Source organism: Empidonax traillii, unplaced genomic scaffold (genome assembly GCF_003031625.1).
Source record: "Empidonax traillii isolate 1590-97213 ecotype Southwest subspecies unplaced genomic scaffold, ASM303162v1 scaffold801:size538433, whole genome shotgun sequence".
Lineage (NCBI taxonomy): Eukaryota > Metazoa > Chordata > Aves > Passeriformes > Tyrannidae > Empidonax > Empidonax traillii.
The window spans coordinates 307,235-320,382 of NW_020955994.1; the positions used below are offsets into that span (position 1 = coordinate 307,235).

At 41.3% G+C, this 13,148-nt stretch overlaps 1 protein-coding gene across 3 annotated transcripts in view; it reads right to left on the bottom strand.

The window, feature by feature from the left end:
* CUBN (cubilin) overlaps window positions 1-9,344 on the bottom strand; it is a 145,526-nt gene extending 136,182 nt beyond the window's left edge. For 2 of the 3 annotated variants that reach the window (XM_027901601.1, XM_027901599.1), the window contains exons 1-8: window positions 9,136-9,344; window positions 8,848-8,977; window positions 8,431-8,523; window positions 7,388-7,426; window positions 6,493-6,594; window positions 5,701-5,804; window positions 1,895-2,021; window positions 281-449 (exon numbers count right to left, since the gene is read on the bottom strand). In XM_027901601.1, coding sequence (XP_027757402.1) covers window positions 281-449; window positions 1,895-2,021; window positions 5,701-5,804; window positions 6,493-6,594; window positions 7,388-7,426; window positions 8,431-8,523; window positions 8,848-8,977; window positions 9,136-9,254 — 883 coding nt within the window. In that variant the 5' untranslated portion in view covers window positions 9,255-9,344. The remainder of the gene's footprint in view (window positions 1-280; window positions 450-1,894; window positions 2,022-5,700; window positions 5,805-6,492; window positions 6,595-7,387; window positions 7,427-8,430; window positions 8,524-8,847; window positions 8,978-9,135) is intronic. The other variant, XM_027901598.1, reaches the window with a different exon arrangement.
* Window positions 9,345-13,148: the final 3,804 nt, after the last annotated feature.

Genomic DNA, 13,148 nt, shown 5'->3' on the forward strand with positions numbered 1-13,148 from the left:
GCAGACCTATCATACAAATGGACATGAAGGTACCTGTGAGCATGAAGGTACATCAGACCTACTTAGATGTTCAGTTTAGGATGGGATAAATCACACATTAGATTCCACTGCCTATGTTACCTAGATTAAGACATAATCTGAAGGCTTTTATTCTCTAGAGTACAGACCAAAGCATTTCATGGATTTACTTCATCTTGGTTCTTTGTCTTTGTTTATGACACATGGTCAGTAGTACTTACTGCCACCCCATCCCATTTGAGATCATGGAAGGACATGATACCTGTGGGGCAGGGACCACATGAATAGGAGCCTGGAGTGTTGTGGCACTGCACAAAGGGATGCTGTGAACATGGATGATCAGGGAGGCTACATTCATCTATGTCAGCACTGCAGGCAGGGCTGCCAGGAGGGGACATCCAGCCAGTGTCACACATACAGCGGTACTTGGGCTGCCACAGAAAACATCACATTGCATATTTAAGACATTTGAAATAGCCAAGAAAAAGGCAGGAGGAGTCAATTTTATAAGATTATTTTCAATCTATAGCAAGAAAGCTTTCAGAGCATTACACAGCTTGTGTATTCTGTTTTATAACTTGTTTTGGTAGTTTTCTCAGTCTATTTCTTCCTCTGAACTTACCTATTTAGATTATGGAAGCAACTCGGGCTCATTCATTATGCTCATAAAAGAAATCTGTCATTTACCCCAAAGCTCCCAGAGAAAATGAAGAGCAATTATGAGCTGTACATAAACATAATTAAAAGTCATCTACTTGCTTTTTAACCAGGGTAAACAGATCAGTGTAAGCAACCTTAAGTCATCTTGGCTGTTTATTTTTAATCAAACTATTCAGTAATCTATGCAATGTGCAGCACTGGCATTACATTGCAAATATATGTTTTCTTTTAGGAAAACAGTTTTATCTCTAGCAAACTTTACTAATGGTCAGATTTCAGCATTTATTTAGCTTTGGTCCAATTAAAGCTAATGGGAGCTTTATTGTTGACAGTCACAGGAGCAGACACTGTTAAGCCAACACTGAACCCTTTTGAAAAGCTTTCTCCACAAAAGGTGGGCAGAAAATAAATAATGAGTTGTGAAACTTCTACGAATTAAGCAAAGGAATAATTTTACAGCATAGCACCAAAAAATATGCGCTGGAATGGTGAATGGACGTATAGCATCATTAAGGAGCACAGGCTTGGCTGGGTAGTTCTGGAGGACTGCTCTGAGTGGAAAGAGCCAAAACTAGCATGTTCCATCTATCCCTTTGGAATGAACACCCTGTACCCAGATTCTTGCCCAGACGGAATGAGTTGGCTTGCTCCAGAAAAGCACTCAAGGGTGTGCTAGCATGCAGATGCTTGGAAAGACTGAGCCTGGAGTCAGAGACCACTTCCAGCTGATGCTGAGGAGCACCCAGGATGAGCAACAACCACCCAGTCACCAGACAGCCCTGGCAGATTCCAGGCCACTGGCAGTAATATTCCACTGGTATGCCTTTTCCCAGGAAAAAAAAGATTCATGACGTTTGTCCTTCTCAATCATTTAAGTAGTAAAATATTCTAGTAACTCTGAACTCCCCAAATAACAAAGTCAGAATATAATATTTCAAATAAGACTTATTCAAAGAATATGCCCAAGCTCCCTATGGATGTAGTAGCAGACTTAAAGTATCTTTAACAAGTAGTAGATTTAAAGTACCTTTAACAAGACACGAGACATTTTTGATTCTTTCTGCTGTCCTTGGGGCAACAGAGAGGTTATTTTGTATAGCGGCATTTCTCACTGTTTTTCAGCAGCCATGTGCGTTGTACAGTTTTGTTGTGCTCAGTATTATTTGTTGGGTTTTCATGCTGTGCTGTATAATGAGATTTATACATTGCTCCTTACCCTGTTGTGCTGATCCCTTTCTTCATCTATGCAGAGTCCATGCTGACAGAGGACCTCAGATCCTTCCTGGCAGTCATCAAACTTCAAGGCGCAGTGAGGCCCATAGGTTTCTGGAGTACAGGAGCAGCTAATGGTGAAAGTGGACAGAAAAATCAAAATTTTGTTTTTCTATAGCTGTTAAAGATTACATATTGCCATAATAAGAGATCATTCGCTACAAAATACATCTAGTTAGCTATATTGACAATCCCATTAATAATCATGCACGGAGGCAAGGTTCCTGTTCAGCAAGGCTCCTGTGACTCAAAAATCATGTGGGACTTGTGTATATCCATGACTGCCCAGGCCTATGGCAGCCTTTGTTGCATTCATAAGCGCAAATCCAGAAAAAAAGAAATGTCTAACATGAGACTTAAATAGAATGTGAGCCTGGAAAACTGCACTTCAGTCAAAGAGCACCTAAACTGTCCGTTGAAGTTTATGATGCCAAGTGCATAACATCCTACCTCCAGCAATATGCAGAAATGCCATGTCTGGCCTGTCCCAGAGAGTGGGGTACCTTCACACCCACACCATAACAAGGCGCAGCTGCTGTCCCAGCAGCAGCCCAGCTTTTAGGTAAGTGTGGTGTGCAAGAGATAGCATTTGGGGCTGATGGGAAAAACAAAGGAGTGGGTTGAAGAAATGCATTTTACTGGGATGATCTGCCTTGAAAGCTTCCAGATGCATCACATTTTTATTTATAGGGCAGACCTTAGTTACAGCATTGTACATATGTGGTGGAACTGAAATTGGGAACTTCTAAGTCACTGGGTAACATTTCCCTTTTCTCTGGCTCTTTATTTCCACATAGACCAAACCTGAGGCTGTTAAATACAACTGAAAGGGACCTATATCTACAGAAAACTCATTAAATCACTGGTTTTTTAATTAAAATGACAGTGAAACTCTCATTTGGATGCAAGTCATATGCTGCAAGGTCTGCACCTCACAGAGACATATGGCAAGTACACATCTTTTTTGGATTGCTTTTCAGCTGATGAAAAATCCTCTATAAAAGCATTTCTGTGCTTTTTGATTAGGGTATTTGATTAGGGTAATCCGTGAATCTGATCTGGACTTTGGAGCAATTTATACACAATAACCTACTGCCGTCCCTGCAACTGTGTCACATGCTCAGCTGAAATAGCAGTTTGAAAAGCCAGTTGCAGGTAACTAAAACTGCACCCAGGACAAGCAACTCACATGAACTCAGGCTTCAAAAACCCGCAACAGCTTAATGCTTAACAGCAGTACTGCAAGACAGCATGTTCATTACTGTAAGAGATGGCAGACAGACACACACCATCCCATCAGTGCAGCAGCTCAGCCTGGGCAAGCACAGAGGCAACAGGTCAGAGAACCAAGTGACTTCTATATGTTCAAAGTACATTCAAAGCTTCATGTTCAACTCCAAAGGACACAGCAAGGCAACCTGACCATTTCCAAAGGAGGAGGACAATGGCACTGTCTCCTGCCTAGTCTGGCAAAGATTAATCTGCTACTCATCTGAAGTTTCTCAGAGAACAGATTCAAGAAGTAGGTCACACTGCAAGGAACTTCAGCCAAATTTTGATGCACTGCTGCTCAGCACTGCCCTGATGCTGTCACATGGCTGATGGCATGTTGTGATGAGGCCCCTGTTATTTTTGTTGTGACAGAGATGTCCAATAGACTTGGGGGCTCTTATGGCTTTCATCCAACTGATGCAATGTCCCCTTCAGGTTCTGACTAAGGAAGGTGCTTCCTGGATACCTGCTCTTTTTTCGTACACTTCAGTGAATTACAAGAAAAGCATGGGGGTAAAGAATCTGAACAGAGAATGAAGATTGCATTATGTTCCATTTCCTGCTACCTAATCCAGTACTGCCCATCACCTGCTGTTCTCTCTGGGGGTTGTGGAAAGTCAATTCTTACCCTCTTCTTTACCTGCAGTCTATGCTCGTGTACGTAACTACACCAAAGCATGAGTGGGGTGACCTGGGCTGCTGGGCCTCAGAAAGCTTAGCAGCACAGTTGCTGGAAAATGATATGTCACACTCTACATGTGGAAGGATTTAGCATCTGGGGAGCACTCAGAAACGAGTAAGACAATATGTGAAGGATACAGTACAATGGACTTGGGGAAAGGACTATATAATAATCCTGCATGTTAATACAAGAACAGTAATATTAAGACTTGGATGACTTATGAAGAGATCTTAGGTCATTTCAGGAAGCACTGATTCAGCAAGTATCAAAGAGGGCAAGGATTACGTTGGGGAAGAATCTTACAGGAGTTATGACTGCACTAACACAATGAAAACACTTGCAAGAAAGGCAGAAGGTTTGTCCTCTCAAATCTTAATTTAGTCACACACCTGTACACCACACCTCTGAGCACAGTAAGAAACAAAGGCAGACTGCTCTGCCTGTTGTTGCCTTGACAATTATCTGTGTTGGGGACAGCTACAGACAAGCTAGAAACATCCTTTAAAATCAAAGACAAGCTTACATGAAGCATCACACACCAGTGAGACATCAGCATACTCCATGTTAATGCTGAAGCGTGAGGACCACTGCATGAGCACTTCCCTGATGTGAGGTTCCTCCAAGAGCTGACAAAGCACTATAAGCTGGTGCTACGCCAAGCAAATATTTGTGGGGGCTTATATTTTCACGCTGAAGCAGAAGACAAAATGCTGTGCAGAAAGCTGTGGCATGCTCTCCAGCCTGCTTGTTCCCACTGCACAGGGATAGCTTTGTATTATATCTGAAAGTTATTTATTTACCAGATTATTTGACATTTTGGAAAATAAGACGGAACATTCACGCTGGCTTGCCCTGTAAGCAACTGCATGTTTCCTAAGGAGCTGGGCACAGCCGGAGAAGGACATGCTCCAAGGGCCTCATGTCTTTTGGGCCTGGCACACAGGTTAGCCAGGCACCCTCTTGGCCAGTCGGCTGCAGACCACATTTCTCCTTCTTTTATGCCTGGCAGGACTGTGCATTCCTTGCTCTGCTGCTGTCTCAGCAGTGCCTGTATTTCTGGAGGGGGTGAAGGCATTTCACAGAACTGTTTCTGATTTCACAGAATATTCTGAGCTGGAAGGGACCCACAAGGATCACCACATCCAGTCCATAAGTGAATGGCCCATATGGGGACTGAACTGCAACCTTGGTGTCATTAGCACCGTGCTCTAATCAACTGAGTGCACTGGGAATGCCACTGATCAAGGCTGCCCATATCTTCAGGAGATTTCCAACAACTCAAAGCCTTTGCTGGGCCGATGCTGTTCACCTCTTCCATCTCCTCAGTCCCTTTGATCTCAAGGGGTAGGTGATAACAAAAGGATGGTAGCATGGTTATGGTAGGTGGTCACATTGGTGAGTGCTGGTTACAGACCAGCATGCTGCACCTCACCACCCCAGCTACATCCTACAGTGCAGTAAATTTCCATCAAAGCATCTGCACCTACAGCAAGTAGGGTGGGCCACTGGAGCCAGTGTTCAATTTGCAGCCTTCTCCCCTGGCATGGCTGTGTGATGGATCTGGTTCCTGATGGTTTTTCTGTGTCAAAGCAGGCAATGGCTTTGGAGGGGCTTCTGTGTCTGCAGTGGGCTCAGTGCACAGTGTATTAAGGATTTTATATTTTCTCAGACTGCAAGGAATTATAGTGCATAGATACTAAAAGACTTCCTTCTAGAACTTCTGCTGCAGGTGTGAGGGGAACAAAAATAACAGAGTATTCTACTCAGGGTATTTGTGTCTAGTTTTGAGAAGTTACCTGTAGTTGCCTGGTGTGTTCACACAAGTGGCTCCATTCTGGCAGCCTAGTGCAGTTCCAGCAAAAATTCGGCATTCATCAACATCCACTGAGCACAGGGGGCCCTAAGATGAAATGGAAACCCAGTTTATTTTCCAAATAACTGAGAAATTAAGCAAACCATGGAGCCAATGTTTAAAATAGTTTTCAAAGATACACAAACCATGGGCTGTTATCAGCACAGCTTCCCTTATGAAACATAATAACAAAACTCTATTTTTCAGCTGAGTTTCTGTGACCCTTGTTATCAGTCAGATGGGGATAACATGTTTCAGATGTAGAAAGCATATGAACAACACATTATTGTCATCCCCCTACCAGCTAGCAAAAGGCTCAGAAAACTTTCTTTCAAACTGTTTCTATCAGGAAAGCACAGCAATTTTGACCCAAATCTTGCTGGGATAACTTTCAAGTTGAAAGCCTTTGAGAAAAAGATGTAACTTTTCCATTTCTAGTGCATTTAACAGCACCATTAAAGCATTTACCAGTAAATTCTCTGGGTTTAAAAAATTCAGAATGTCATTGATTACTTACACCCCCATTTGTTTTACTTGAGATTGAATAAATATAGATCCCTTCCCCCATCCTTGTGTAAGGTCAACAGCAAGGCATGCAGTTCAATTCACTGCTCAGCAAAAACCAGAGACTAATTCTCTGCTGTGGGAACTGCCAAGAATCACTGACTTCACAGGCCATTGCCTGCATATAACAGTTCAAACACACTCTCTGTAGTCAACGAGGCTAAAGACTCACCTGCCAGTTGCTGGGACAGAGGCAAAAGAAACCATCCAGTGAGTTTACACAGGTCCCTGAGTTCTTACAGGGGTTACTGCTGCAGGCTCTCTTCTGAATAGTCTGAAACCCAGGAAAAGAGCAGAAAATGAGATTTCTGCTTAGCTGGTGTTCCATTAACATTTATTTTCAAAAAAAACCTTTTCTTTTTCCTTTTCCTTTTTTTTTTTTTTAAACATTCTTTCTTGGATCCCTCCTCCCACCTTTTTCAGCAAGGTTGATTTGTAAAGGTTTTGAGCTGTTTCACTTATCCCTGTACAAAATAATGACACTATGTTTGGTCATACACAGAATGACAAGCACTAGGATGAGAAAAGCCCTGTGAAAAGTAATTATAAAGAGACTGTTCTTTGGCAATAGCCTGTGGGTCTAGATGGAGGGTTATTTTGTCTTTTTGATTCCATGGGCAACTCATCTGACAACTGCTTTTTCTGGCACCTGTTGGTGTGGCTTGTCACAAGCTCACTGGAGAAACAGACAACAGTTGAAAATTAGCTAGTTCCAGTGCAATAAAAAATCCAGTTTGAATTTTCTGATCTTTGTCTTGACAGACCAGTGAAGGAAAATCTTACTTGTCCTTGGTATCTAGTTGTTGTTCTTGAGTACACAACTGTTTTTCCTTTACGAAATGCAGGCTCCTACAGAGTTTATATTTTCTAAGAAAGTATTTAAACTCTTTCACAAATCTTAGCTTTTTTTTTTTTTTTTTTTTACCTTCTGTTACCAAAAAAAGTTTTCCTGAGGAATGCATGAGATGAAATAAATCATTTAGCTATTTAATCATTTTAGCCTCACTTTATTTATTCGGGGCTGGGATTTTCTTTTCTGATCTCTAGTTTGCTTCCCATTTACTTACCTGCTCTAAGCTTTGAAGTTGGTTATCAAGACTCATGATCTGCAAAAGAAATGCAAATTACATTGTGCTTGGTATGACAGTGACCACAGAGATACGTGTTGGAGGCTGGCAGGCTAACAAAATATTTTCCTTTGAGAAAAGGGAATATTTGGTTTGTGAAATCAGGTGACACTCAGCTTCAACTCAGGCCCCATTCACTGAGATTTTGTTATTTTATCCTGTTCAGGAAATGACAGTTTAAATATGTCCCAGCTTGTATCCAAAAGGCAAGACTCAGTCTTGCAATGATGTATTCAGGTGCTTAAGACTGAGAATGTGAATATTCCTGTGGGACTGTGTGCATGTATGTGAAGAACGGAGGTCTGGGACAGTACAACAAAAGCCAGGAAGAGGATCACCATATCTCAGTGGGTTGTAGACACAAACAGCAAACTGACACTGAATCAGGAAATATCACAGATATGCATTATCACAATTTTCCTGAGGGAAGGTTTCTTAGGCTACAAAATATTTTCCTATAAGGAACTTGCAGAAACACTGTAACAAAAGAAACTTAAATCAGACAAAAGGTTTCAAAATCTTCTGTTGGAGAAAATTTTAAAGAGCAGGGAAAAAACTAAACTACCGCATAGGTCTTTTTTTTTTCCACTGCAAACCTCTACAGTCCATTTCACCTATGGAATGGAATGTCTGTGTAACAACTACAACAACGTATATGGTCCACTTCCAGAATTTAGTAGGATTACACTTCCATAAATATTAGAGGATATAGTCTATTGACACATTGACAATGAACAAAAGAAGAATCACAGTAACTGGAAATTATGGGGGGGATTCACAGAAATATTTCCATTGTTTCCAGATTTTCTGAGTAAGCATCTCAAAATTAAACACAGACTCAAAGCTAATGTTAAGTATGGACTCTGCTCCAGTTCCCTGAACTGAAGTCTAGAAATACCAAAATGAATCAGGTTGTTTAATGTTAGTGTGAAGAATAGGAAACTGGGAATGTTCGAGGAGGATAACACGAAGGTATGGCTCACCTTGGAGGTCAGCAGGGCAACCTGCTGGGACATGTTTTGAGAGGCACCACTGGCTTTTTTAAGTTCTTGAATCTCTGTGTGACTCTCTCTCACCTGAAGTTAAACAACAGAGCTAATGTGAAACACACTTTGCTTTTTCAAAAGCTTTGGAAAGTTTTGTCCTTGCATAACTTTACTATTATAAAGTCCGCTTAAATACGGAGAGCTCTGCTACACACGCAATTTAATCCTTTAATTATCTTCTGTAATGACATGATTACTTTACAAGTCTGCAATAGCTTACTTTCATATTAGACTACAGATATAGATAACACAAAATACAATCATACAAAATGCAACAAACACTTGCAAAGACAATTTAACTATTAATGTGCAAACCAGAAAATTAAAATATATTAAGGAAAGTAACTATATCACCTGACTAAAAAGCTCTGCGAGGTCTTCTTCATTAACTTTTACTTTCCCCAGTGGTCCAGTTCTAAATTCAATATTTTTGCTGGAGCCAGCATGGAACACCAAATTGCCCTGCTCTGAGGACAAACGAGGCCTGTTGTATTATTGGGGAGGGAAAAAAAGTAAGAGATCATTTATTTACACATATCTGCCAAAGAGTATGTAAAAAATAGCTGCAGTAAAGCCATTCTGTTCTTATTACCAGCACTTAGAGGGGACCATATGAACAAATTTGCAAGCAATGGTACTTACTGCTCATCATAAGTGTTTCTTTTCTGCCTCTTTTTTTCATGGTGGTTTGATTCACAGCTCAGTCCAGTCAGTAATAATAACACAACTAACAGCACAGGAGCAGGAGAAGCCCAAAGCATTGCTCTCCTCCAGCTGTCCTGCGTTTGAAGTGAAACCTTCAGTGCTGGATTGTGCTGTTGTGAGCCCAGGTGCCCTTTGCTCTCATTGTTCACAAGGTGCCCATTCTGCTGCCTTGTCTTACAAGGGTGAACTTTATCTCAGATATCTTAATTAAAGATTGACAGCATGCAAATCCTCTAGACACTAAATGCATTTTTTCTCATTTTGTCTTTTGGTTTCAGGAGCTTCGAGAGATCACTGATTGAAATCTGCTTGTATTTTACCAGTTTGTCTTTGACCTTTGTACAGCTGAGCACCCCAGTGTCTCCAAGCACCTTGTAATCTGAAGCTGGTTACTGCAGAAATGGCTGGCAAGGAATATTTGTATTGAAAGAGAAGCTTCCAGGCAGTAATTTAGTGGTCAGATGACACAAACAAGTTAAGCAGTACCAAACACCATCCCAAGGATTGCAACAGCAAAATACAATTTTAACCAAATATGGCTGCTCTGACTCAAGGGTGACTCAGTCCCCAGATGCTGAGGCCCAGCTGTTGCTGCTGAAAGCCCTGACAGAGTCCATGTCCCACCTCCCCTCTGCTTTTGCCAGAGTCTCCACATTCCCCTTGCTCAAGACTTTGTTGTGCTTTCTTCTTCCTGCTTAGGGGAGCTCTGTGCATGTTTTCCTTCCTCATGCCAGGAGCTTCCTGAACCTCCAGGCCCAGCACCATTCTTTTTTATTTTCCTTCTTGCTTAGTAGATAACTTATTCAGTTGGTCACATTTCAAACCTCTACTGAGAAGAAAAGAGAAGCAACAGTTTGAGCTGCTCTTGCTCAAAGATAACAGCAGCCACCATTCACTGATACTTTAAGTCCCCAGACCTTCCTGGAGGCCGTGGAGCTCCTGCACTTCCTAACCCTGCCCAGCCTTTCTTTTTGCTCCAGTTTGGACTTGTCATCTACAGATGGACCTGCTGTGGAACTGAGGAATTGAATGAACTCTACAGCTTCCACATATGAAAGCATTAAAAGGTCAAAGAAACTGTGAAGAAATTGGATGTGGTGACAAAAAATATTAATGTCACCTCAAAAAGAGACAGATGTGGACTGTAAACATGAATTTGAAGTCAGGACATCTAATGTGGTGCTGCCACAGATAACTTGATCTTTGCTGTAGATAACTGTAATGCCTGAGATTTTATCAGCTCTATCACGCCACTGTTTTCTTTGTTTGCATAAAAACTAGATTTTTATAATATTTTATTATCTGTGTTTTCAGTAACTTACCTTAGAATTCAGAACAGCATCATCCTGCTGACCATTTTTTGTACTCAGACAGACTCTGATGCAGGTGACCCAACAGTCACTGCTGCTGCCTGGGGATCTGAAGGGCAGAGGTGAAGCTCCTCCTGAACCCACGGGAGACAGCCTGTCCCATGTACCTGCTGGTGTGGTAACAGCAGCTCAGCTCTCTGGATGTTCACCTGTAGCAGCCTGAAGCCTCCAGGAGACTAAGTCTATCACCCATTCCTGCCAGAACAGAGGAAAAGAAGTAGAAATTTCCATGTGTTATCCTTTATCATCAGCGATAGTGTTCCCATAAAAATACAGAATTGTATCCTCAGTTGTTGGAGATATCACTGCTCCATTCAATCCAAATGAGCTACAATATTTTACACCAACTGAGAATCTGTCCCTCCATTTTTTCTGTTTACTGTTATGCTTTTTGCTCTGAAACCTCTGTTCAGGAATAGGAGAGCATAGATGAGTTATCAATGTTTCTGTCTAGTCGACTAGACACCTTCTGCCTCTGGGTATCCTGTACCGTCCATTAAATTAGTGCTCATTAACATTCTCCCTGTCAGTTCCAAAGTCTGTCTGGTGGGGTTTTTTGCTCTTTTTGTTTTGATTTGCCTTTTGTTTTAACAGTTTACTGGGTTTGTATAACTGTCAGTTGGGTGTAAGCTTGAATAAACTATGGGCCAACTACACCCGCACTCCTTACCAGGCTGGTTGAGTGTGTGCATACTCCAGGACCTTACTTCCACAAGGTCCATTGTGTGCTGACAGTTTCCATCCTGGCTTTCAGCTGTGCACCACAAAATCCTTCCTTTTCTCTATTCATTTCTTCTGCATACTGAGCATGCATTGACTCTCTCTGCTGCCTGTCAACCTTTGATTCAGGCTTCCCTTTGCAACTAATTAGCTCCAATATACCAATAACCAGTGAGCAATAAACCATGAACAATGAGGAGAAGATTGCTAATGCAAGGAACAAGAAGAAATTCACTTTCTCTTCCTGCAGAATTTACAGCTTAGAAAATGCTTGGCTTGAAGACCAGCTGACTTTGACTATGCACTGATTATAGCATGGAAAGAGAGCACTGGACATTCACCCAAACTTTGCATGACACACTATTTTCCATTTCATTAGACCTTCCAGATTTTAGTTAATTTACTCTTTATTCCTAGTGAATGCACCTTAGGCTGGCCAAATTAGGAAATCTAAAAACAATCTTCAGGAAAAAACCAGGTCCACACCTTCTAATTTTACTTTAATTCACTGGATTGAGACATCATTTTTGGAGGAACAGAATGGAAAAGCTGCAAATGTCTGGCACAAGAATAGGGGCTGTTCTTTCTAACAAGAGCTGGCATGAACCGCTCCTCCTGGAACAGGTTGTTTAGTATGTCTCTAATATGATGGCTCAGGAAACAGCTCTAAAGAATATAGACTGTGTGCAGATTTGGCAGAGAGTAATGGAGTGTTTGTCTCTAATTCTGGTTAAAGTTCATCCTGTACTAGCAGGGACTACCCTTTACCACCTTCTTGTGTAGCTGTATGAAATCAAATGGTGGTATTCCTCTACTTCTCCAGCAGTGTGTGTCTGCAAAGCAAAGACATTGGTGTGGAAGACAAGAGTTGACTCAAATCATGCACAAAAATTCAATATACATCAATTACTTCTAGGAAGTCATCTCAGATGCACAGACATGACACGAGTCTGTGACAATGCTACCTTTATAAATGGAGGAAGGGCAGCAATTGCTGCGAATCCAAAACTGGCTAATTTTTAAATGGAAGGCTAACAAATAATAATTTTATTTTTTTTGCATAGATGCAAAAATAGATCCCTGCTATTGTTATTATTCAAATATTTGCAAATAATTATGAATCCAGCCCCGCTGCTGCTTAAATCCTAAGAAGAGCACATTTACTCAAGTTTTCCTTAATCTGAGGTCCTATCTTCCAGTATTTCCATCTTCACTTCCCTGGATTGTCTTTCATCTTTCCTCTTTCTAATAATATTCTACTGCTCAAAAGTGATACATAACACACAAAGTAGCGCTTTTGCCTTCATAGTACAAATGTGCAATTGTTCTTTGCATATTCATGATGTAAATCATGCTCTATATTAACTCAGCACTTTGCGTATGTCCCTACAGCTCTAAGACAACCAAGCACTAAGCTGCTATCAGGCCCTGTGCAGAGGATCAACAACCACAGGATTTACACCAAACAAGGATGACTCCAAAAAATAACATTCCCCTTTCTGTCTCTTACCTATAACCACCTATCATTACCTCCTTCCTTGTCTTCACGAGTGTCTGGAGAGTTTCATGGCCATGGCACCTTCGCCACTGGCTGCAGCAGCTGCAAGTTTCCATTTTCCACACCCCTCCTCGAGGATTTCTTTTCTTCTCAGCATTCTGCCCTCTGACACCTGATAAGATTCTGCTCCCTCAACACAGTTGATGAAGTTCATCAGTTACCTACTAATGAAGTTAAACTAAGTGTCCAGGAAGTTAAGTTTTTTAGTGTTTAATAGCAAATGACAAAGGTAAGAGTTTGATTTAGTTACCTACTTCAGCTGGAATTGATCTACTGTCCCAATTCTCCCTAAATTCCTTCAA